The 25758-nt window shown below is 45.2% G+C and overlaps 1 protein-coding gene across 1 annotated transcript in view; it reads left to right on the top strand.

Annotated features, from left to right (window-relative positions):
• The window catches only part of LOC140482632 (adenylate cyclase type 8-like), a 160220-nt gene extending 135161 nt beyond the window's left edge, over positions 1-25059 (top strand). The window contains exons 18-20 of the mRNA XM_072580140.1: positions 8173-8265; positions 16052-16178; positions 24488-25059. Of these exons, the coding sequence (XP_072436241.1) occupies positions 8173-8265; positions 16052-16178; positions 24488-24852 (585 nt within the window). The 3' untranslated portion in view covers positions 24853-25059. The remainder of the gene's footprint in view (positions 1-8172; positions 8266-16051; positions 16179-24487) is intronic.
• The last annotated feature ends 699 nt before the right edge of the window (positions 25060-25758 follow it).

Below are 25758 nucleotides of genomic sequence, written 5' to 3'. Positions count from 1 at the left end.
ATTGGATTGAAGGGTCTGTTTCTGTGCTATACATCTCTATGACTATGACATATGACAGTGTGATAGTCTTTACAAACATGCCTGTACTATACCTGCTTCTGTTGATTCTCACCATGCACAAGGTGTCTGGAGTAACTGAATAAATACTTACCCCTTGCAGCATCCTGGACAGTGCTGAGTTTGTTGAACTTTGATGGAGCTGCCCCCATCCAGGGCAAGTGGGGAGTATTCCATCACCCTCCTGACATCCTGCAGTATTATGTGGAGTATCAACTGGGCCTCTGAACGGCTGAGTGATCTACTCAGTTCAGGAGCAGCTAGAGACAGGCAATAGAAAATGCTGGCCAGCCAGCAATGCCCACACTTCATGAGCGAATAAATAAACAGAGTCTAGATCAGAGTGGCACCGGAAACACACAGCAGGTCAGGCAGCATCCGAGGAGCAGGAAAATAGACGTTTTGGGCAAAAGCCCTTCATCAGGAATAGAGACAGGGTGACTGCAGAGTGAAGAGATAAATGAGAGGGGGGTAGGGGTGGGGAGAAAGTAGCATAGAGTACAATAGGTGAATGGGGGTGGAGATGGAGGTGATAGGTCAGAGAGGAGGGTGGGGGAAGATAGCAAAACGTTTTGCCCGAAACGTCGATTTTCCTGCTCCTCGGATGCTGCCTGACCTGCTGTGCTTTTCCAGCACCACACTCTCATCTAGACTCTGGTTTCCAGCATCTAAAGTCCTTGTTTTTGCCCCGAGTAAATAAACAGCCCCAGTGTACAAAAGTACCTCATTTCCAGTATGTGCCAATGTGCCACACAGCAAACCTGACCAATTGTCAGTGTGCCTCAATGTAACCTGACCAATTGCCAGTGTACCACACTGCAAACCTGACCAATCGTCAGTGTACCACACTGCAAACCTGATCAATCGTCAGTGTACCACACTGCAAACCTGACCAATCGTCAGTGTACCTCACTGCAAACCTGACCAATCGTCAGTGTACCTCACTGCAAACCTGACCAATCGTGAGTGTACCACACTGCAAACCTGACCAATCATCAGTGTACCTCACTGCAAACCTGACCAATCGTCAGTGTACCACACTGCAAACCTGACCAATCGTGAGTGTACCCCACTGCAAACCTGACCAGGTAGTCACGGATGGCTTTGTGGAAGGTAGAAAGGGGTGGGGAGGGAAATATATCCCTGGTGGTGGGGTCTGTTTGGAGGTGGCAGAAATGTTGGCGGATCATTTGGTTTATGGGAAGGTTGGTAGGGTGGAAGGTGAGCACCAGGAGCGTTCTGTCCTTGTTGGAGGGGTGGGGTCTGAGGGCGGAGGTGAGGGATGTGGACGAGATGTGTTGGAGGGCATCTTTAACCATGTGGGAAGGGAAATTGCGATCTCTAAAGAAGGAGGCCATCTGGTGTGTTCTGTGGTGGATCTGGTCCTCCTGGGAGCAGATACGGTGGAGGAATTGGAAATATGGGATGGCATTTTTGCAGGAGGTAGGGTGGGAAGAGATGTAATCAATCATCTGCGTGACACACTGCAAACCTGACCAATTGACTGTGTGCCTCAATATAACCTGACCAATTATCAGTGTGCCGCACTGCAAACCTGACCAAACATCAGAGCACCACTCTGAAAACCTGACCAATTATCAGAGTCTGGATTAGTGATGCTGGAAGAGCACAGCAGTTTGGGCAGCATCCAAGGAGCAGTAAAATCGACATTTCAGGCAAAAGCCCTTCATCAGGAATAAAGGCAGTGAGCCTGAAGCTGGAGAGATAAGAGAGAGGAGAGTGGGGGTGGGGAGAGAGTAGCATAGAGTACAATAGGTGAGAGGGGGAGGGAATTTGAAGGTGATAGGTCGGGGCGGGGGGGAGAAGGATGGAGTGGGTAGGTGGAAGAGAAGATAGGCAGGTAGGACAGGTCATGGGGACAATGCTGAGCTGGAAGTTTGGAACTAGGGTGAGGTGGGGGAAGGGGAAATGAGGAAACTGTTGAAGTTCACATTGATGCCCTGGGGTTGAAGTGTTCCGAGGCGGAAGATGAGGCGTTCTTCCTCCAGGCGTCTGGTGGTGAGGGAGCGGCGGTGAAGGAGGCCCAGGACCTCCATGTCCTCGGCAGAGTGGGAGGGGGAGTTGAAATGTTGGGCCATGGGGTGGTTTGGTTGATTGGTGCGGGTGTCCCGGAGATGTTCCCTAAAGTGCTCTGCTAGGAGGCGCCCAGTCTCCCCAATGTAGAGGAGACCACATCGGGAGCAACGGATACAATAAATGATATTAGTGGATGTGCAGGTAAAACTTTGATGGATGTGGAAGGCTCCTTTAGGGCCTTGGATGGAGGTGAGGGAGGAGGTTATACAGGTTATACAGTGAGGGATGTGGTTATACAGTGAGGGATGGTTATAGGTTATACAGTTTCTGCGGTGGCAGGGGAAGGTGCCAGGATGGGAGGGTGGATTGAAGGGGCGGCGTGGACCTGACCAGGTAGTCACGGAGGGAACAGTCTTTGCGGAAGGCGGAAAGGGGTGGGGAGGGAAATATATCACGGGTGGTGGGGTCTGTTTGGAGTGGCAGAAATGTTGGCAGATGATTTGGTTTATGCGAAGGTTGGTAGGGTGGAAGGTGAGCACCAGGGGCGTTTTGTCCTTGTTGGAGGGGTGGGGTCTGAGGGCAGAGGTGCGGGATGTGGACGAGATGTGTTGGAGGGCATCTTTAACTACGTGGGAAGGGAATTTGCGGTCTCTAAAGAAGGAGGCCATCTGGTATGTTCTGTGGTGGAACTGGTCCTCCTGGGAGCAGATACGGCAGAGGCGGAGAAATTGGGAATATGGGATGGCATTTTTGCAGGAGGTAGGGCGGGAAGAGGTGTAATCAATCATCAGTGTGCCACACTGCAAACCTGACCAATCGTCAGGGTGCCTCAATAGAATATAGAACATCGAACAGTACAGCACAGAACAGGCCCTTCAGCCCACGATGTTGTGCCGACCATTAATCCTCATGTATGCACCTTCAAATTTCTGTGACCCTATACATGTCCAGCAGTCTGTTAAATGTCCCCAATGACTCTGCCTCCACAACTGCTGCTGGCAACGCATTCCATGCTCTCACAACTCTCTGTGTAAAGAACCCGCCTCTGACATCCCCTCTATACTTTCCTCCAACCAGCTTAAAACTATGACCCCTTGTGTTAGTCATTTCTGCCCTGGGAAATAATCTCTGGCTATCGACTCTATCTATGCCTCTCATTATCTTGTATACCTCAATTAGGTCCCCTCTCCTCCTCTTTTTCTCCAATGAAAAAAGTCCAAGCTCAGTCAACCTCTCTTCATAAGATAAGCCCTCCACTCCAGGCAGCATCCTGGTAAAAACCTCCTCTGAACCCTCTCCAAAGCATCCACATCTTTCCTATAATAGGGCGACCAGAACTGGGTGCAGTATTCTAAGTGCAGTCTAACCAAAGTTTTATAAAGCTGCAACAAGATCTCACGACTCTTAAACTCAATCCCACTGTTAATGAAAGCCAAAACACCATATGCTTTCTTAACAACCCTGTCCACTTGGGTGGCCATTTTAAGGGATCTATGTACCTGCACACCAAGATCCCTCTGTTCCTCCACACTGCCAAGAATCCAATCCTTAATCCTGTACTCAGCTTTCAAATTCGACCTTCCAAAACGCATCACCTCACATTTATCCAGGTTGAACTCCATCTGCCACCTCTCAGCCCATCTCTGCATCCTGTCAATGTCCCGCTGCAGCCTACAACAGTCCTCTATACTGTCAACGACACCTCTAACCTTTGTGTCATCTGCAAACTTGCCGACCCATCCTTCAATCTCCTCATCCAAGTCATTAATAAAAATTACAAACAGTAGAGGCCCAAGGACTGAGCCCTGTGGAAACACCACTCACCACAGACTTCCAGGCAGAATATTTTCCTTCTACTACCACTCGCTGTTGGCCAGCCAATTCTGTATCCAGACAGCTAAGTTCCCCCGTATCCCATTCCTCCTGACCTTCTGAATGAGCCTACCATGGGGAACCTTATCAATGTAACCTGACCAATCGTCAGTGTACCATACTGCAAACCTAACCAATCATCAGTGTACCACACTGCAAACCTGACCAATTATCGGTGTACCACACTGCAAACCAAACCAATCGTCAGTGTACCACACTGCAAACCTGACCAATCGTGAGTGTACCCCACTGCAAACCTGACCAATCGTCAGTGTACCCCACTGCAAACCTGACCAATCGTCAGTGTACCACACTGCAAACCTGACCAATTATCAGTGTGCCAAACTTCAAACCTGACCAATCGTCAGTGTACCACACTGCAAACCTGACCAATCGTCAGTGTACCACACTGCAAACCTGACCAATCGTCAGTGTACCACATTGTAAACCTGACCAATTATCGGTGTACCACACTGCAAACCTGACCAATTATCAGTGTGCCAAACTTCAAACCTGACCAATTGTCAGTGTGCCACACGAATCCTGACCAATTGTCAGTGTACCACACTGCCAACCTGACCAATTGTTAGTGTGCCTCACTGTATCATAAAACATAGAACATTCGGCCCTCGATGTTGCGCTGATCTGTGGAACCAATCTGAAGCCCATCTAACCTACACTATTCCATGTGCGTCCATATGCTTGTCCAATGACGAGTTAAGTATACTTAAGATTGGTGAATCTACTACCGTTGCAGGCAAAGCATTCCATACCCTTACTACTCTCTGAGTAAAGAAACTACCTCTGCCATCTGTCCTATATCTATCACCCCTCAATTTAAAGCTATGCCCCCTCGTGCTCGCCGTCACCATACTTGGAAAAAGGCTCTCCCTGTCCACCCTATCTAACCCTCTGATTATCTTACATGTCTCTATTAAGTCACCTCTCAACCTTCTTCTCTCTAATGAAAACAGCCTCAAGTCCCTCAGCCTTTCCTCGTAAGACCTTCCCTCCATACCAGGCAACATCCCAGTAAATCTCCTCTGCACCCTTCCCAAAGCTTCCACATCCTTCTTATAATGCAGTGACCAGAACTGTACACAATACTCCAAGTGCGGCTGCACCAGAGTTTTGTACAGCTGCAGTATAACCTCCTAGTTCCGGAACTCAATCCCTTTATTAATAAAAGCTAAAACACTTAACCCTTCTTAACAACCCCATCAACCTGGGTGGCAGCTTTCAAGGATCTGTGTACCTGGACACCGAGATCTCTCTGCTCATCTACACTACCAAGAATCTTACCATTAGCCCAGTACTTTGCATTTCGGTTACTCCGACCAAAGTGAATCACCTCACACTTGTCTGCATTAAACTCCATTTGCCACCTCTCATCCCAGCTCTGCAGCTTATCTATGTCTCTCTGTAACCTACTACATCCTTCGTCACTATCCACAACTCCATTGACCTTAGTGTCGTCTGCAAATTTACTAACCCACCCTTCTACACCCTCATCCAGGTCGTTTATAAAAATGACGAACAGCAGTGGACCCAACACCGACCCTTGCAGTACACCACTGGTAACTGGACTCCAGGATGAACATTTCCCATCAACCACCACCCTCTGTCTTCTTTCAGCAAGCCAATTACTGATCCAAACTGCTATATCTCCCACAATCCCATTCCTCTACATTTTGTACAATAGCCTACTGTGGGGAACCTTATCGAATGCATTACTGAAATCCATATACACCACATCAACCAGTTTACTCTCATCTACCTGTTTGGTCACCTTCTCAAAGAACTCAATAAGGTTTGTGAGGCACGACCTACCCTTCACAAAACCATGCTGACTATCCCTAATCAAATTATTCTTTTCTAGATGATTATAAATCCTATCTTATAACCTTTTCCAACACTTTACCAACAACTGAAGTGAGGCTCACTGGTCTATAATTACCAGGATTTTCTCTACTCCCCTTCTTGAACAGGGGAACCACATTTGCTATCTTCCAGTCTTCTGGCACTATTCCTGTAGACAATGACGATTTAAAGATCAATGCCAAAAGCTCGGCAATCACCTCCCTGGCTTCCCAGAGGATCCGAGGATAAATCCCATCCGGCCCAGGGGACTTATCTATTTTCACACTCTGCAGGATTTCTAATACCTCTTCCTTGTGAACCTCAATCACACCTAGTCTAGTAGCCTGTATCTCAGTAATCTCCTCAACAACGTTGTCGTTTTCACACTGTAACCTGACCAATCGTCAGTGTGCCACACTGTAACCTGACCAATTATCAGTTGATTGACAGTGTGTAATTGGCAAAGATCTGGCAATGGAGTATGTGAGAAAATGTGAACATATTAATCTCTTGTCAGGAAGTATTGCAAATCAGCATATCATTTGATGTAAGAGAGAGAGAGACTGCAAATCCTTCTGGTCTAGGGAGATCTGAATGGCTTGCTACCTGAATCCAAGTAATTAATATGCAGGTAGATCAGTGTTTTCATTTATTGCAAAGGAATGGAATATAACAATGTAGCAAAATATAGATTGTATAAGGTGTTGCTGAGACTACAGTTTTGGTCTCCCTAGTTACAAAAGGATATCATTACATTTGGAACAGTTAAGAGAAGATTCCGATGAATGATAATAGGCTGACAGAGTTATCTTAAGAAAGGTTGGACACATTGGCTCCTTATCTGTTGAGTTTGGAAGAATTAGATATACTTTTATTCATATATACACATATTGAAAAAAACATTCAAACTCTCTCTTATGGTCAGTGTATGGAGTCATTAAGGGGAACATAGAATGTAGAATAATACAGCACAGGAACAGGCCCTTCAGCCCAGCATGTCTGTGCTGCCCACGATGCGATTCTAAACTAATCCCATCTGTCTGCACATAGCCCCGATCCATCTATTCCCTGCCTGTTCATGTTTTTATCTAAATGCTCTGAAATGTTGCTATCGCATATGCTTCTATCATCTCCCCTGGCTGCACATTCCAGGCAGCTACCTCCCTCTGTGTAAAAACCAAAGTCTTACACATCACCTTTAAACTTTCCCCTTCCACCTTAAATTAATACCCCCAGTATCTCACATTTCCATACAGAGAAAAAGACTCTGACTATCCACCCTAGCCATGTCTCTTATAATTTTATATGCTTATATTAGGTTACCCCTCAGACTCCAACATCCCAGCAAAAACAAATCTAAGTTGGTCTGCCATCTCCTTACAGCTAAAACACTCCAATCCAGGCAGCATTGTGGTAAACCTCTCCTGCATCCTCTCCAAAACCTCCACATTCTTCTTGTAATGTGGTGACCAGAATTGTACCCAATACTCCAAAGATCCCTCTGTGTATCAATGCTCCTAAGAGTCCTGCCATTTCCTCTTGCATTTGACCTCCCAAAATGCATCACCTCACACTCATCTGGTTTAAACACCATCTGCCATGTCTCCCCCCAACTTTCTCACTGAAGTATATCCTACTGTATCCTTTGCCAACCTTTCTAATCATCTATAATTCCACCAATTTTCATGTTAGCTGCAAACTTACTAATCAGACCATCTACATTTTAATCCAAATCATTTATAAATATAACAAACAACTGAAGTCCCAGCACTGACCCCTGTGGAACACCACTGGCAACAGATTTTCAGTCAGAAAAACACCCTTCACAGCTACCCTCTGTCTTTTATGACCAAGCCAATTTTGTTTCCAACTTAGCAACTCACTGTGGATCCCACATCACTTAATATTCTCGACTAACCTACCAGGAGGGGACCTTGTCAAATGCTTTAGCAAATTCCTTCCTCAGATAAGGAGATCAAAACTCTACTAAATAGGTGTGGCTTAGATTTAAGGTAAGGTGCAGGAGGTTGAGAGGGGATTTGGGGAAATGTGCTGTCACTGGGAAAATGGTGGTGGGAATGTGAAACTCATTCAGGGTGGGACAGGCAGGCACCCTCATCACATTGAAGAGATATTTCGATGTGTGTGTGATGTCAAGGCATACAAATCAATGGGCCAAATGCTGTAAAATGGGATTAGAACAGTTGGGATGTTCTTGATCAGCTCAGAGGTGATGGGCAGATGGCTCTTCTCTGTGCTGTCAATCTCAATCGCTCCCTGACCCTCCTTTGTATGATTTGTAATGTTGATATAAATTGATTATGTTCCCTTTGTTTCTCTCTATAGCTGATGGCTGATGAACGCTTTCGTGATATTGAAAAGATCAAGACCATTGGGAGTACATATATGGCAGTGTCTGGACTAGCATCAGATCAGCGGGTATTCCTACATCTACATGTTCAATCTTTTGTTGCATTAATCTGACTAGATGCATGTTAAATGTGAGATAATACAGAAAGTGCAGAGAATGTCTTGTCTATTGACCATCAATTTGGTTGTTATCATTATTGGAAAGGAATCTAAGCCTTTAACCAACATAAAGCTGTTGACTCGAGGCACAATGGGCTGATGGGTCTTTGTGTTGTGAACATCTATGACTGTGGGATTGTATGAGGGAGGGACAGACTGGGCAATTCATCAATGTGTATTCCAACACTTAGCCCGTAGCCTTGAACATTTTGCAAGTGCACATCTCCATTCTCCTTCAATGCGATGAGGATTTCTGTCTCTGACACCCTTACAGTCAGTGAATTCCAGATTCCCATCTCCGGGAGAAAGCGTTTTTCTTCACACCTCATAGAATGCCCAGAGTGTGGAAGCAGGCCTTTCGGCCCATCGAGTTCAACTGACCGTCTGAAGAGCATCCTACCCAGACTCAACACCCCCAAACCCTATCCCCATAACCCCCTATCTTTCATGGCTAATTCACCTAACCTACGCATCCTTGGATACAATAAGTAGTTTAGCATGGTCAATCCACCCTAACCAACACATGTTTGGACTGTGGGAGGAAACCAGAGTACCTGGAGGAACCCACGCAAACATGGGGAGAACGTGCAAACTCCACACAGTTGGTCCCCCGTGTCTGAAATCCAACCCAGGTCCCTTGGCTGTGAGGCTGCAGTGCTAACCATGAACCACCATGCTACCTTGAACTTTCTTCCCTTTACTTAAATCTATGTCCCCACTGATCCTCCGTTAAGGGGAAAAGTTTCTGTTTGTTTTCCTTATCTATACTCCTCATAATGTTATACATCTCAATCATGTCCCCTCTCAATCTCCTCTGCTCTCAGGAAATCAATCCCAGATTTTCACTCTCTTCACAAGTGAAACTCTCCAGCCCAGGCAACATCCTTGTAAATCTTCTCTCCAGTGCAATCAGATCTCTGCTATGGTGTGGTTTCCAGAACCGTACGCAATACTCTAACTGTAGCCTAACAAACATTTTGTCAGGTTCCAGTATCGCATCACTGCTCTTGAGCTCTGTACCTTGGCTAATAAAGCCAGGCATACCATGTGTCATCGTTACCACTTTATCCACCTGGCCTGACACCTTCAGGGACTGGTGAACATGTGCACCTAGGCCCCTCTGATCCTCAGTGTTTTCACGGTCCTACCATTCATCATCGATTCCCTATCCTTCAGTTCTCTGGCATTTCTCCTGTAGCCAGACAGGAATTGAATATTATTGCCAGCACCTCTACTGTTTCCCCCATTGTCTCACTCAACAGCCTGGGATCCATTTCATCCAGCTCGGAGATTTATCCACTTTTAAGTCTGCCAGACCACTCAGAACCTCCCCTCTGTGTTAATTTCTTTGAAGTCTCGCTGTCCTTCTCCCTGATTTCTGTACCCACACTGTCCCTCTCACTAATTACACACAATATTCAGTTTGAATCCGATCTACATGATCTGGCTCCATGCACTTAATGTGCTCTAATCTTTCACTCATTTTTATTTTATCCTTAATGTACCTGTGAAAAGCTTTGGATTTTCCTTTATTTTCCCTTCCAGTACCTTTTCATATCCCATTTTAGCTCTGTTAATCTCCTTTTCAAGCTCCCTCTTGTACATTCGGTACTACTCCATGGATTCAGCTGTTTTGAGCTCTCAGTATCTGCCATAAAGGACCATTTTTCTGTTAACCCAATTCTGTACACCCCTCAATATCCAGGTTCACAGGATTTGATGGTGTGAACAGCTGACAGACTGTGAAAATACAAACATCTCTCCAAATCAGTTCCTTCCAAGAAAAACAAACGTTGACATGTCACAGCTGACTTCACAGAGACCTCTTTGCTGGGACAATTCACAGCTGGGAGTGTCAGCAGCTGAATGTTTGTCGTGAAGACTTCTAAAACATAAATCTTAATTTTTTTGTAAATCTGTGATAGTAGAGTGAGTGTAATGATTTTTATTTGTCAAGATCTGTCTCATTTTTTTTGACATATACCATAGCTCTTACATTATCCCAGAGCAGTGTTTTTAGAGCAGTAAGACTCTGTTTTCTGGGTCTGTAGATTAAAGCGCAAAAATTACCTTTAATAGAGTGATGTGCTCTTTTCTATCAGATGTGGGAGATTAGGGAGAGTTTCAATGTCCCTAATGATTATGTCTGCAATTAGTGTCTTTGGTTATGAATCCTATCAGGTTGCATGGATCCTTTGGAGCGACAGTTAAAGGCAATGAGGAATTTACATGAGCTAGGGGTTCTGTGGATGGCAGTTATAGGAAGGGAGAAAAACCACAGATACAGTCAGGAAGAAGGGTTAATTCCAGAAAAGGTATGAGAGATAGGCAGGTTGTGTAGTGTAGGAGTCTCCTGTGGCTATCCCCATTTCAAACAAGTACGCTGTTTTGGAAAATGTATGGGGTGATGGACTCTCAGGGGAATGTAGCACCAACAGCCAAGTTTCTGGTATTGAGACTGGCTCAAATATAATGAGGGGTGTGTTGGGTTCCAAGTAATCGATTGTGCTAGGGGACTCTCTAGTCAGAGGCACAAACAAACATTTCTGTAGCCAACACGACAAATCAGAATGGTGTGTTGCCTCCCTGGTGCCAGGATCTCTCAGAGAGGATGCAGAATGTTCTCAAGGGGGAGAGGGACCAGCTGGAGGTCGTTGTACACATTGGTACCAATGACACTGGTAGGGAAAGGGATGAGGTTCTGAAGTGAGATGTAAGAAATTGGGCAGGAGGTTAAAAAGTGGGTTGTTGAGGGTAGTAATACCTGCATTACACCCAGTGCCAGGTGTTGTTGAGAGAAGAAATAGAAGGATGGAGCAGATGAATGTGTGTCTGAGGAGCTGGCGCAGGGGCAGATTCACAGTTTTGGATCATTAGAATCTCTTCTGGGTATCTGAGATAAATCTGAGGCTAGTACAGTTGAGAAGAGAAGCAAGTCAAATAGACAAGGCAAGCAAGAGCATGGCAGAGAATGAGGTAAAACTGGTAAATTAAACTGCATTTATTTCAATGCAAGAGGCTGACAGGGAAGGCAGGTGAATTCAGGGCATGGTTAGGAACATGGGACTGGGATATCATAGCAATTACAGAAACATGACTCAGGGATGGACAGGACTGGCAGCTTAATGTTCCAGGATACAAATGCTACAGGAAGGATAGACAGTGGGGCAACAGGGGGTTGGGATTGGGGATTGGCGATTTTGGTTAGGGATGACATTATGGCTGTACCTAGGGAGGCTATATTTGGATGGGACTGAGAAATAAAAAAGGGATGATCACCTTATTGGGATTGTAGTTAGCAGGAAATTGAGAAGCAAATTTGTAAAGATTTGTGAGAATACTAGGGTGGTAATGGTGGAGAAATCTGACTTTCCAAACATTGACTGGGACTACTGTAGTGTTCAGAACTTGAATAGAGAGGAATTTTTTAAGAGTGTGTTGTTCAGTATGTGGAAATATAACCACGAGAGAAGGTGCAAACCTTGACATTCCCTTGAGGGAAATGAGGCAGGACAGGTGACTGAGGCGTCAGTGGGGGAGCACTTTGGGGCTAGTGATCATAATACTATTAAAATAGTGATGGAAACGATAGACTGGATCTGAAAGTTCAAGTCCTAAATTGGAGGAAGGCTAATTTTGATGGTATTAGACAAGAATTGTCAAAAGTTGATTGGAAGCAGATATGTGCAGGTAAATGAACGGCTCAAAAGTGGGAGGCCTTTAAAAAATGAGATAACGAGAGACCAGAGACAGTATGTTCTTGTTAGTGTGAAGGGCAAGACTGGTAGGTTGGGGAATGCTGGATGGCGAGAGAACTTGAGGGTTTGGTCGAGAAAATGAAGGAGGAATATGTCAGGTATAGACAGCTGTGATCGAGTAAATCACTTCAGCAGTATAGGGATAGTAGGAATATACCCCAGAGGGAAATCAAGAGGGCAAACAAGAGACATGAGGTAGCTTTAGCAAATAGGGTTCAGGAAAATGCAAAGAGATTGTACAAGCACATTCAGGGCAAAAGAGTAACTAGGGAGAGAATGCGTTCCCTTAATGAGAACCACAGGAGATAGGTGAGATACTAAATGAGTATTTTGAGTCAATGTTTACTGTTGAGAAGGATATGAAAGCAAGAGAACTTAGAGAGGTAAATAGTGACATCTTGAAAAGTGTCCACATTACAGAGAAGAAAGGGCTGGGCATCTTAAAACACAAAAAGATGGATAAATCCCTGGGACCTGATCAGGTATAAACTGGAAGTGAGGGAAGTGATTGCTGGGCCCCTTCCTGAGATATTTGGATCATTGATAGCCACAGGGCAGTGTTAGAAGGCTGGAGAGTGGCTAATGTGATGCCATTATTTAAGAAAGATAGTAGGAAAGCCAGAGAACTATAGACCAGTGAGCCTGATGTCAGTGGTGAGTAAATTGTTGCAGGAGGTTCTGAGGGAAAGGATTTAAATGTATTTGGAAAGGCAAGGACTGATTAAGGATAGTCAACATGGCTTTGTGCCTGGGAAATCATGTCAGACTGACTTGATGTTCTTGAAGAAGTGGCGTTGTCAATATTTACTTCAGTAAGGTGTACAAGGTTCCACATCATAGACTGGTTAGCAAGGTTAGATCCCATGGAATCTAGGGGAAACTAGCCAATTGGATACAAAATTAGCTTGAAGGTAGAAGACAGAGGGTGGTGGTGGAGTGTTGCTTTTTGAACTGGAGACCTATGACCAGCAATGTGCCACAATTGGTGCTGGGTCCACTGCTTTTGGTAATTTTCATATGAATTATTTGGATGTGAAAATAGGAGGTATAATTAGTAAGTTTACAGATGACACCAAAATTGGAGGTGTAGTGGATAGTGAAGAAGGTTACCTCAGATGACAACAGGATCTTTATCAGATGGGCTGATGGGTTAAGGCATGGCAGATGGAGTTTAATTTAGGTAGATATGAGGTGTGGCATTTTGGAACTGCAAATCAACGCAGGACTTATACACTTTGTGATAAAGTCCTGGAGAGTGTTGCTGAACAAAGAGACCTTGGAGTGCAAGTTCATAGCTCATTAAAGGTTGAGGCACAGGTAGACAGGATACTGCAGAAAGCATTTGGTATGCTTGCCTTGATTGGTCAGTGCATTGAGTACAGAACATTGGCAAACCACTTTTGGAATACTGCATTCAATTCAGGTCTCCCTGCTATAGGAACAATGTTGTGAAACTTGAAAGAGTTCAGAAAAGATTTATATTAGATTAAATTAGACTAGATTAGATTCCCTACAGTATGGAAACAGGCCCTTCGGCCCAACAAGTCCAAACTGACCCTTCGAAGAGTAACCCACCCAGACCCATTCCCCTACCCTGTATTTATCCCTGACTAATGCACCTAATACTATGGGCAATTTAGCATGGATGTTGCTGGGTTTGGAAGGAGAGGCTGAACAGACTGAGGCAATTTTCCTGACTGTCTGAGGCTGAGGGGTTACCTCATAGAGGTTTATAAAATCATGAGGGGCATGGAGATAGTGAATAGCCAGGGTCTTTTTCCCAGGGGAGAGAAGTCCAAGGCTAGAGGGCATATTTATGAAAAGGGAAAGATATCAAAGGGACCTAAGGGATGACTTTTTCACAAAGAGGGTGGTGTGTATATGGAATGAGCTGCCAGAGGGAGTGGTGGAGACTTGTCTAGTTGCAATATTTAAAAAGCAGCTGTGTGTGAATATGAATAGAAAGTGTTTAGAGGGATATGGGCCAAGTGCTGGCAAATGGGACGAGATTAATTTAGGATAACTGGCTGGTTGAGACGAGTTGGATTGAAGGGTCTGTTTCCATGTATACATCTCAATGATTGTCTGACTCCATATTTCTTTCTTGATTGCAAACCACTATTCTGAGACAGATATACCGAAATGTAGCTGCTCCCAGTCCACTTGGGACTCAATCATATCTGATCTCATCATACATCATCCTGACCCCTTGTTTATATGACCCCAACACAAACATCACTCTACATTTATTAACTCTCGAAAATCCTACGATCTCAGTGTTGACAACAACTCAATCCCTGAGTGCAACAGGTGACTTGTTCCCTTGTGATCCATCAATCTTTGAGTAGAATTCTTCCAAGCAACAGGAAGTATAATATCACCAAAATTTCAAACAAGAATGCTGTCAGTGACCAAGAGCTGATCTCTAAATGCTGTCACTGAGCAGAGTGAGTAACTGATCTCAAAATACTGTCACTGAGCAGAGTGAGTAACTGATCTCTAAATACTGTCACTGAGCAGAGTGGGTAGCTGATCCTTGGATGCTGCCTGAACTGCTGTGCTCTTCCAGCACCACTAATCCAGAAGCTGATCTCCAAATGCTGTCACTGAGCAGTATTGGTATCTGATCTCTAAATGCTGTCTTCTTCTGGATTAGTGGTGCTGGAAGAGCACAGCAGTTCAGGCAGCATCCAAGGAGCTTCGAAATCGACATTTTGGGCAAAAGCCCTTCATCAGGAATAAAGGCAGTGAGCCTGAAGCGTGGAGAGATAAGCTAGAGGAGGGTGGGGGTGGGGAGAAAGTAGCATAGAGTACAATGGGTGAGTGGGGGAGGGGATGAAGGTGATAGGTCAGGGAGGAGAGGGTGGAGTGGATAGGTGGAAAAGGAGATAGGCAGGTAGGACAAGTCCGGACAAATCATGGGGACAGTTACTGAGCTGGAAGTTTGGAACAAGGGTGAGGTGGGGGAAGGGGAAATGAGGAAACTGTTGAAGTCCACATTGATGCCCTGGGGTTGAAGTGTTCCGAGGCGGAAGATGAGGCGTTCTTCCTCCAGGCGTCTGGTGGTGAGGGAGCGGCGGTGAAGGAGGCCCAGGACCTCCATGTCCTTGGCAGAGTGGGAGGGGGAGTTGAAATGTTGGGCCACGGGGCGGTGTGGTTGATTGGTGCGGGTGTCTCGGAGATGTTCCCTAAAGTGCTCTGCTAGGAGGCGTCCAGTCTCCCCAATGTAGAGGAGACCGCATCGGGAGCAACGGATACAATAAATGATATTAGTGGATGTGCAGGTAAAACTTTGATGGATGTGGAAGGCTCCTTTAGGGCCTTGGATAGAGGTGAGGGAGGAGGTGTGGGCGCAAGTTTTACAGTTCCTGGGGTGGCAGGGGAAGGTGCCAGGATGGGAGGGTGGGTTGTAGGGGGGCGTGGACCTGACCAGGTAGACATGGAGGGAACTGTCTTTGCGGAAGGCGGAAAGGAGTGGGGAGGGAAATATATCCCTGGTGGTGGGGTCTGTTTGGAGATGGCGGAAATGTCGGCGGATGATTTGGTTTATGCGAAGGTTGGTAGGGTGGAAGGTGAGCACAGGGGCGTTCTGTCCTTGTTACGGTTAGAGGGGTGGGGTCTGAGGGCGGAGATGCGAGATGTAGACGAGATACGTTGGAGGGCATCTTTTGCGGGATGTAGACAAGATGCGTTGGTGCTGTCACTGAGCAGAGTGAGTAACTGATCTCTAAATACTGTCACTGGGCAGAGTGGGTAGCTGAACTTGTTTCCACTGGACTGTTGCTGCAATTATAGTCAGTGTATCTCTCAGCAACAAATGAATTCAATGACTGCCCATGTCAAGAATGGGGAGTGTAAAACATGGTCCAGTATTCCTGAAATGCTTTCATCATTGCACCCCAATGCCATGAAGGAATAATGCTGAGATTTTCTTTCAGGATCAAGGTCCTGGCTTTGATGCTGATTGGACACATCTGTGTAGCCTGGCAGACTTTGCACTTGCTCTGGAAAACACCATGGAGGACATTCATCGACATTCCCACATCAATTTTAAACTCCGTGTTGGTAAGTCTCCATACAGGATCAGTCAGAGCAGATTGAGAAAGTGCTGAAATGTTCATTACAGATGTATACAGAATAGAGAGATGGAAACATCACTCCAAATTATGATGGTCTGAGCAGATGTCATTACTGGACGAGTTATAGTCCACACTGAAATGTGGTTTGATAGATTAGGTTTTGGTTTGTTTTGATTCTGAGAAAGTTGTCTGTCACTGAATTGTAAACACTCAATGCTGCAATTCTATGTTTGAACAATAGAACGGAAGTTATTTCTTAACAAAAGATAAATAGAACAAATTGTGCCATCTTTACAAGTTCAAAGATTTTTTTAACAGTAAAAGTACAATCCAATTTTACCCTCCCTAATCTGACCCACTCTAATCTTACCCTCCCTAATCATACCCACCCTAATCTTACCCACCCTAATTTTACCCTCCCTAATCTGACCCACCCTAATTTTACCCTCCCTAATCTTACCCTCCCTAATCTTACCCTCCCTAATCATACCCACCCTAATTTTACCCTCCCTAATCTTACCCTCCCTAATCTTACCCTCCCTAATCTTACCCTCCCTAATCATACCCTCCCTAATCTTACCCACCCTTACTTTACACTCACTAAATTTACCCACCCTAATCTTACTCTCCCTAATCTGACCCACCAAAATCTGACCCACCCTAATCTTACCCACCCTAATCTTACTCACCCTAATCTTACCCCCTAATTTTACCCTCCCCAATCTTACCCTCCCCAATCTTACCCTCCCTAATCTTACCCTCCCTAATTTTACCCTCCCTAATCAAACCCACCCTAATCTTACCCTCCTTAAATTTACCCTCCCTAAATTTACCCTCTCTAATCTGACCCACCCTAATCTTACCCTCCCTAATTTTACCCTCCCTAATCAAAACCTCCCTAATTTTACCCTCCCTAATTTTACCCTCAGTAAATTTACCCTCCCTAATCTTACCCACCCTAATCTTACCCACCCTAATTTTACCCACCCTAATCTTACCCACCCTAATCTTACGCACCCTAATCTTACCCTCCCTAATCTTACCCTCCCTAATCTTACCCTCCCTAATCTTACCCACCCTAATCTTACCCACCCTAAATTTACCCTTTCTAATCTGATCCACCCTAATCTTACCCTCCCTAATCTTACCCTCCCTAATTTTACCCTCCCTAATCTGACCCACTCTAATTTTACCCTCCCTAATCTTACCCACCCTAATCTTACCCACCCTAATCTTACCCACCCTAATTTTACCCACCCTAATCTTACCCACCCTAATTTTACCCTCCCTAATCTCACCCACTCTAATTTTACCCCCCCAATCATACCCCCCTAATCTTACCCACCCTAATTTTACCCTCCCTAATCTTACCCTCCCTAATCTGACCCACTCTAATCTTACCCTCCCTAATCAAACCCACCCTAATCTGACCCACTCTAATTTTACCCTCCCTAATTTTACCCACCCTTATTTTACACTCACTAAATTTACCCACCCTAAACTTACTCTCCCTAATCTGACCTTCCATAATCTGACCCACCCTAATTTTACCCTCCCTAATCTTACCCTCCCCAATCTGACCCCCCCAATCTTACCCTCCCCAATCTTACCCTCCCCAATCTTACCCTCCCCAATTTTACCCTCCCCAATCTTACCCTCCCCAATCTTACCCTCCCCAATCTTACCCTCCCCAATCTTACCCTCCCCAATTTTACCCTCCCTAATTTTACCCTCCCTAATCAAACCCACCCTAATCTTACCCTCCCTAAATTTACCCTCTCTAATCTGACCCACCCTAATCTTACCCTCCCTAATCTTACCCTCCCTAATTTTGCCCACCCTAATCTTACCCATCCAAGTTTTACCCTCCCTAACTTTACCATCCCTAATTTTACCCACCCTAGTTTTACCATCACTAACCTGACCCACCCTAATCTGACCCACCCTAATCTGACCCACCCTAATCTGACCCACCCTAATCTGACCCAACCTAATCTGACCCAACCTAATCTGACCCACCCTAATTTGACCCACCCTAATTTTACCCACCCTAATCTTACGCACCCTAATCTTACCCTCGCTAATTTTACCTGCGCTAATCTTACCCTCCCTAATCTACCCACCCTAATCTTACCCTCTTTAAGATTACCCTGCCTAATTTTACCCTCCCTAATCTGACCCTCCCTAATCTGACCCTCCCTAATCTGACCCTCCCTAATCTTGCCCTCCCTAATTTTACCCACCCTAATCTGACCCATCCTAATCTTACCCTCCCTAATCGTATCCTCCCTAATCAAATCCACCCTAATCTTACCCTCACTAAATTTAGCCTCCCTAATTTTACCCCCCCATCTTGCCGTCCCTAATCTGACCCTCACTAATCTAATCCTCTGTAATTTTACCCTCCCTAATCTGACCCACCCCAATTTTACCCTCCCTAATCTTACCCTTCCTAATTTTACTTTCCCTCACCTCACCCTCCCTAATCTGACCCTCCCTAATCTGACCCTCCCTAATCTGACCCTCCCTAATCTGACCCTCCCTAATCTTACCGTCCCTAATCTTACCCTCCCTAACCTTACCCTCCCTAACCTTACCCTCCCTAATGTTAACCACCCTAATCTTACCCTCCTTAATCTTACCCTCCTTAATCTTACCCACCCTTTTCTGACCCTCCCTAATATTATCCTCCCTAATCTTCCCCACCCCAATCTTATCCACCCCAATCTTATCCACCCTAATTTTACCCACCCTAATCTTACCCTCCCTAATCTTTCCTGCCCTAATCCTGCCCACCCTAATTTTACCCACCCTAATTTTACCCACCCTAATCTTACCCTCCCCAATCCTACCCTCCCAGTCTTACCCACCCTAATCTTACCCACCCTAATCTTACCCACCCTAATCTTACCCACCCTAATTTTACCCACCCTAATTTTACCCATCCTAATCTTACCCTCCCCAATCCTACCCTCCCAGTCTTACCCACCCTAATCTTACCCACCCTAATCTTACCCACCCTAATCTTACCCACCCAGTAGGTCTGGCAGCAGCTGTGGAGAGGAATCAGAGTTAATATTTTGGATTGATTGATCCTTCCTCAAGACACTTCTGCTTTTGTTTCTAATTTAAAGCATCCACAGTGCTTTCAGTTTTTAAAACATAGCGTTGTCATCACGCTTATTAGAATGCTCTCCCAGTGCCACCTCAAACACGTGTTTGGTTTCATTTCCCAGAGCTAGTTGCAACCTACCCAATATTGGACTTTATATATGTCTGTATAAAAAGTTCTACTGAATACATTTGAAGAAATCTGCTCCCTCTAAACCTTCACACTATTAATATCCCAATTAGTATTGAGGAAATTGAAATTCCCTAATATAATTACCTTATTCTTATTTTCTCTCAGCTGTGAGTGTTTCTCTTAAGCTTAAAAAAGAGCAAGTTCCAGAAATCAATGGCAAATGCCAGGCAGCTTTGTTTACTTTAATGAGCTGAAAAACAAGTTAAAATAGACAAACTGAAACCAGAAAAACTGTGGATGCTGTAAATCAGTAACAAAAACAGAATTTGCTGGAAAAGCTTAGCAAGTCTGGCAGCATCTGTGGAGAGAAATCAGAGTTAACGTTTCGCGTTGAAGACCATCCAGTTGTATCAAATGTTATAAAGGAGAAAGGATTGAAACTTAATGGGCCATGTGGGATTGACTCAGGCACTGGAAACAATACACAGGCAGGACGCTGGAAGAACACTACAAGACAGGCAGCATCAAGAGCACACCCTGCACAGTCGTCCTCACTGACAGCTGGAGAGACTGGTGCCAACATTGGGAGAGCTGTCTCACAGGCGAGGCAAGCACCAGCCTGACACAGTCACACTCACGGAATCCTACCTTACAATGTTCCAGACACCATCCTCACCATCCCAGGATATGTCCTGTCCCACCGGCAGCACTGTGGGATAGTCAGGAGGGAGTTGCTCTGGGAGTCTTCAACATTGACTCCAGATCTCATGAAGCTTCAGGTTAAAGATAGACAAGAAAACGTTCTGCTGATCACTACGTACTCCTCCATGTTGAACAACACTTGGAGGAAGCACTGAGGATGGCAAGGACACAACATGTCCTCTGGGTGAGGGATTCCAATGGCCATCAAGAGTGGCTCAGCAGCAGAATTACTGATGGAGCTGGTTGGGTCCAAAGGACATTGTTGCGAGACTGGATCAGTGCCAGGTGGTGAGGGAACCAACACGAGGGAAAAACATCCTTATTAATCTGCCGGCTACAGAAGCATCTGTCCATTACAGCCTCGATGGGCTGAATAGCTTACTTCCACACTGTAGGGTGGTGTGTCACTGACAGTCAGACAGTAAGACTGACCTCTGCACTGTCCTTGTGGAGACAAACTCTGTTAGTTCCTTCACCTCCTGTCACAGACCCAGTCTCGCAGCAGTCAGTAATAATGCTGCCGAGCCACTCTTGGTGGTGGACATTGAGATTAAGGCTTTTGCCCGAAACATCGATTTCGAAGCTACTTGGATGCTGCCTGAACTGCTGTGTTCTTCCAGCACCACTAATCCAGGACATTGAGATTAATGCCAATCGTGTTGTGTGGTACTATCACTGTGCTAAATAGGACAGACTTTGAACAGATCTAGCAACTCAAAACTGGACATCCATGAGGCACTGTGGGCCATCAAGAGCAGCAGAACTGTACTTCAGCACAATCTGCAGCATGGTTCAATGGAGAGTGCAGGGGACATGTCAGGAGCAGCACCAGGGATATCTGAAAATGATAAGGGGACAAATAGAATTAAGGAGAACCCAAAGAGTTTTTACAAATATATTAAGGACAAAAGGGTAACTAGGGAGAGAATAGGGCCCCTCAAAGATCAGCAAGGCGGCCTTTGTGTGGAGCCACAGAAAATGGGGGAGATACTAAATGAGTATTTTGCATCAGTATTTACTGTGGAAAAGGATTTGGAAGATATAGACTGTAGGGAAATAGATGGTGACATCTTGCAAAATGTCCAGATTACAGAGGAGGAAGTGCTGGATGTCTTGAAACGGTTAAAGGTGGATAACTCCCCAGGACCTGATCAGGTGTATCCGAGAACTCTGTGGGAAGCTAGAGAAGGGATTGCTGGGCCTCTTGCTGAGATATTTGTATCATCGATAGTCACAGGTGAGGTGCCAGAAGACTGGAGGTTGGCAAACGTGATGCCACTGTTTAAGAAGGGTGGTAAAGACAAGCCAGGGAACTATAGACCGGTGAGCCTGACCTCGGTGGTGGGCAAGTTGTTGGAGGGAATCCTGAGGGACAGGATGTACATGTATTTGGAAAGGCAAGGACTGATTAGGGATAGTAAACATGGCTTTGTGCCTGGGAAATCATGTCTCACAAACTTGATCGAGTTTTTTGAAGAAGTAACAAAAAGGATTGATGAGGGCAGAGCAGTAGATGTGATCTGTATGGACTTCAGTAAGGTGTTCGACAAGGTTCCCCATGGGAGACTGGTTAGCAAGGTTAGATCTCATGGAATACAAGGAGAATTAGCCATTTGGATACAGAACTGGCTCTAAGGTAGAAGACAGAGGATGGTGATGGAGGGTTGTTTTTCAGACTGGAGGCCTGTGACCAGTGCAGTGCCACAAGGATCGGTGCTGGGTCCTCTACTTTTTGTCATTTACATAAATGATTTGGATGCGAGCATAAGAGGTACAGTTAGTAAGTTTGCAGATGACACCAAAATTGGAGGTGTGGCGGACAGCGAAGAAGGTTACCTCAGATTACAACAGGATCTGGACCAGATGGGCCAATGGGCTGAGAAGTGGCAGATGGAGTTTAATTCAGATAAATGCGAGGTGCTGCATTTTGGGAAAGCAAATCTGAGCAGGACTTATACACTTAATGGTAAGGTCCTAGGGGGTGTTGCTGAACAAAGAGACCTTGGAGTGCAGGTTCATAGCTCCTTGAAAGTGGAGTCACATGTTGATAGGATAGTGAAGAAGATGTTTGGTATGCTTTCCTTTATTGGTCAGAGTATTGAGTACAGGAGGTGGGAGGTCATATTGCATCTGTACAGGACATTGGTTAGGCCACTGTTGGAATATTGCGTGCAATTCTGGTCTCCCTCCTATCGGAAAGATGTTGTGAAACTTGAAAGGGTTCAGAAAAGATTTACAAGGATGTTGCCAGGGTTGGAGGATCTGAGCTACAGGGAGAGGCTGAACAGGCTGGGGCTGTTTTCCCTGGAGCGTTGGAGGCTCAAGGGTGACCTTATAGAGGTTTACAAAATTATGAGGGGCATGGATCGGATAAATAGACAAAATCTTTTCCCTTGGGTTGGGGGTTTGGAGGGATATGGGCCGGGTGCTGGCAGGTGGGACTAGATTGGGTTGGGATATCTGGTCGGCATGGACAGGTTGGACCGAATGTTCTGTTTCCATGCTGTACATCTCTATGACTCTCAGAGCACTTAACGCATTAAGCCTACCAAAGTGCTTCACAGGAGAGATTCTCAATCCACTTGGAGAGACAGGTTTGAGCTGGGACAGTAGGCATTGCTTTGCCAGAGGGAAGTCATGCCGAACAATTTTGGTTGAATGTTTGGAGGTGGTGACCAGTTGTGTCAATAGGGCAATGCAGTTGATGTAGTTTATAAGGATATCAGCAAAGCCTTTGACAAAGTCCCACATGAGAGACAGAGGAAGAAGGTAAAAGCATGTGGGATCCTGGGTAACTTGACAAATTGGATACAAAATTGGCCAAATGGTAGGACGCAGAGGGTAGTTGTAGAAGGCTGTTTGTGTGACTGGAGGCCAGTTTCCTGTAACATACCACAGGGCTAAGTGCTGGGCCCCTTAGTATTTGTTAAAATCATTAATGAAGTAGGTGAGAATATGGACAGGTTTTTGTCTGGCTGGTTAATAGTGAGGAGGAAGAGTTTATGTTCTCAGAGGATAAAAAAGGATTGATAGAGCATCAGAAAAGTAGATCAGTGGCAGATAGAATTTAACCCTGACAAGTGTGAACTGATGTACTTTGGAAAAATTAACAAGACAAGGTGCTACTCAATGAATGGCAGCACACAAGGAAGCTCAGAGGAACAGAGGGATCTTGGGATATTTGTCTTGGATCCCTAAAGGGGGCAGGACAAGGTGTTAAGGTTGTAATGAAGGCAGATGGGACACTTACCTTTACCTGTTGAGGCACAGACTGTAAGAGCAGGGAGGTGATGTTGGGGCTGGACAGGACATTGGTCAGGCCACAGATGGAGGACTGTGTGCAGTTCTGGTCCCCACTCTCCAGGAAGGATGGGATTGTACTGGAGGGGGTGCAGAGGAACTTCACCAGGATGGTCCCTGGGATGGAACATTTCAGCGATGAAGAGAGGCTGGATAAGTTAAGGCTGTTTTCTTTAGAGTGCAGAATGCTGAGGGGGGGGGGGGGGGTGTCCTGATAAAGTTGTATGTGATTATAAGGGGCATGGAGACGGTGAATAGGAAGCAGCTGTTCCTCTCAGTTGAATGGTCAGTAACAAGGGAGCATAAGGTGAAAGACAAGAGGCTTCGAGTGTCGTTGAGAAGGAAACTTCACCATCTTTACAAAGTACCTGGGTGAGAACTTGAAATGTCATAACATTCAAAGCTATGGGCTAAGTGCTGCCATGCATGACTTATGTAGATTTAGTGTCGTTTTCACAGTACACACTCAATGTGTCAAAGGGCCTCTTCTGTGCTTTTGACTTTGACTTTAACTCACCTGCAGGTAAAATTGCAGCAGTTTTGTCTCAAGGTCTAAACTGTCTTTGGTTCCTCCAAAGGCCTTGCCATTGGGGATTGAGTAAGCATATCAATTTGTGGCATTTAAGCCATTTTGTTTCTCTAAAATGCCAAACCTAAGATTATGTATCACCTGTTAGTCAAGCCACATCCCAGGGATTCTCTCTCCCTTGTCTCCTCCCTCCCATCTCCTTCCCTCCCGCTCCCTACCCACTCCCACTTCTCCCAGAACTGTATTGCCTCAGAGTTGATTATAAAGCTATAACGCATCAATCGTCAATGTGAATTGGCTATGACGTGATTGGTGAATGAGGAACACTGTTTTTAAAACACAATCTTATAAAATGTGTGTTGGCTATAACGTGATTAGTTTGCCAACACTTTAAGCGTTATGTGTATTGCAACTTTTGTATAGTGCAGGTTTGCACAAGAAAGGAACTATCGCGTTATAGACGACAGCTAAGTAAGGTTGGTGAGTGTCTGCTGGTAACTGCTGCTTTTGTCTTTGCCAGGATTTGCTCAAGGACCAGCAGTTTCAGGCGTTATAGGAGTTAAGAAGCCACAATATGACATCTGGGGTTCAACAGTGAATTTTGCCAGTCGCATGGATAGCACTGGCATCGGTGGCAAGATACAGGTGCCAAAGGAAACCTTCGACATTCTTGACACCCTTGGCTTTTCTTTCCAATACAGAGGCCAAGTTTTTGTCAAGGGTGTGTCTGAGAGGTTTGGTGAAGTTGAGACATATTTCCTGGAAGGGAGAGTCGCAAAGGTAGTGACACACAAATGGATGAGGAGGCAAAGTGCACAGCACTCCTTCTCTGTTATCCTGTCAGGTTTATCCCAGAAAAGACAGTCAGCAAGGTACCCTCTATGAGTGGATAAACTGATGCAGGAACAAATTCAACACATGGTCCAAGTTCTGTGGACTCCTTGGGAATTTCAGCTTCAAGAAAGCTGCCACCAAATTTAATTAGTTTCAAACTGTCATGGACAAAATAATGTTGTGAATTTATCGAGGAAAGACAATGTAAATGGTTATATATAACTGGACTGGACTGTGATTAGATAGAATGGTGCAAGACCAGGCTGTGAAAGGATTACACAGTCCTTGGATCAACAATTTTGTCATGGTCCAAGTACAATGAATGGGTAAATGCTGAGAATCCCGTCCCTGAGAAGGTGGGAGGTTCCCACAGCATGTTCTCAATGAGGTGATACCAGCTCGGTTCGAAGTTGGGCTGTGAGTTGGGGATTAGCAGCTTGGATTCCAGTGGTGAAATCCTGGAGCCAGCCAATGGTACCAGCACTGGCTGAGGACTGAAATGGGCAGAGCAGTAATGTGGCTCAGTCACTGTGTATCACTGTCTCATACTCTGAGCACAGGAACGGGTATCCAATGAAGCGCAGCCTAACACAGACAGGAATCTGCACAACAGCATGTGGAAATTGGAGATGGGATGGGGAGGGGAGTGGGAATCAAAAGGGAAATCTAAGAGAAAAAAACACTATAGGATAAGTGTGTTAGCAAACTGTATGTCATACAAATGTGTCAATGTCATACCAATAACATTTGTACCACACTTATGCCACCTTAATATAATATACAAAGGAATAAGTCTTGAATTGGTGAGTATTTTATAGAGATGAGGGTTGGGTTGGGTATTGCTACATGGGGAGGAATAGCTGTGTAGATGATGGTTACACAATACTTACACTGGAAATTAAATTAGGCTTTAAAAAGACTGGGTAACCTTGTGCTGAAATCATTTTATTATAGTAT

This window comes from Chiloscyllium punctatum, chromosome 11 (genome assembly GCF_047496795.1).
Source record: "Chiloscyllium punctatum isolate Juve2018m chromosome 11, sChiPun1.3, whole genome shotgun sequence".
Lineage (NCBI taxonomy): Eukaryota > Metazoa > Chordata > Chondrichthyes > Orectolobiformes > Hemiscylliidae > Chiloscyllium > Chiloscyllium punctatum.
This window is presented reverse-complemented; position numbering and strand designations above follow the sequence as displayed.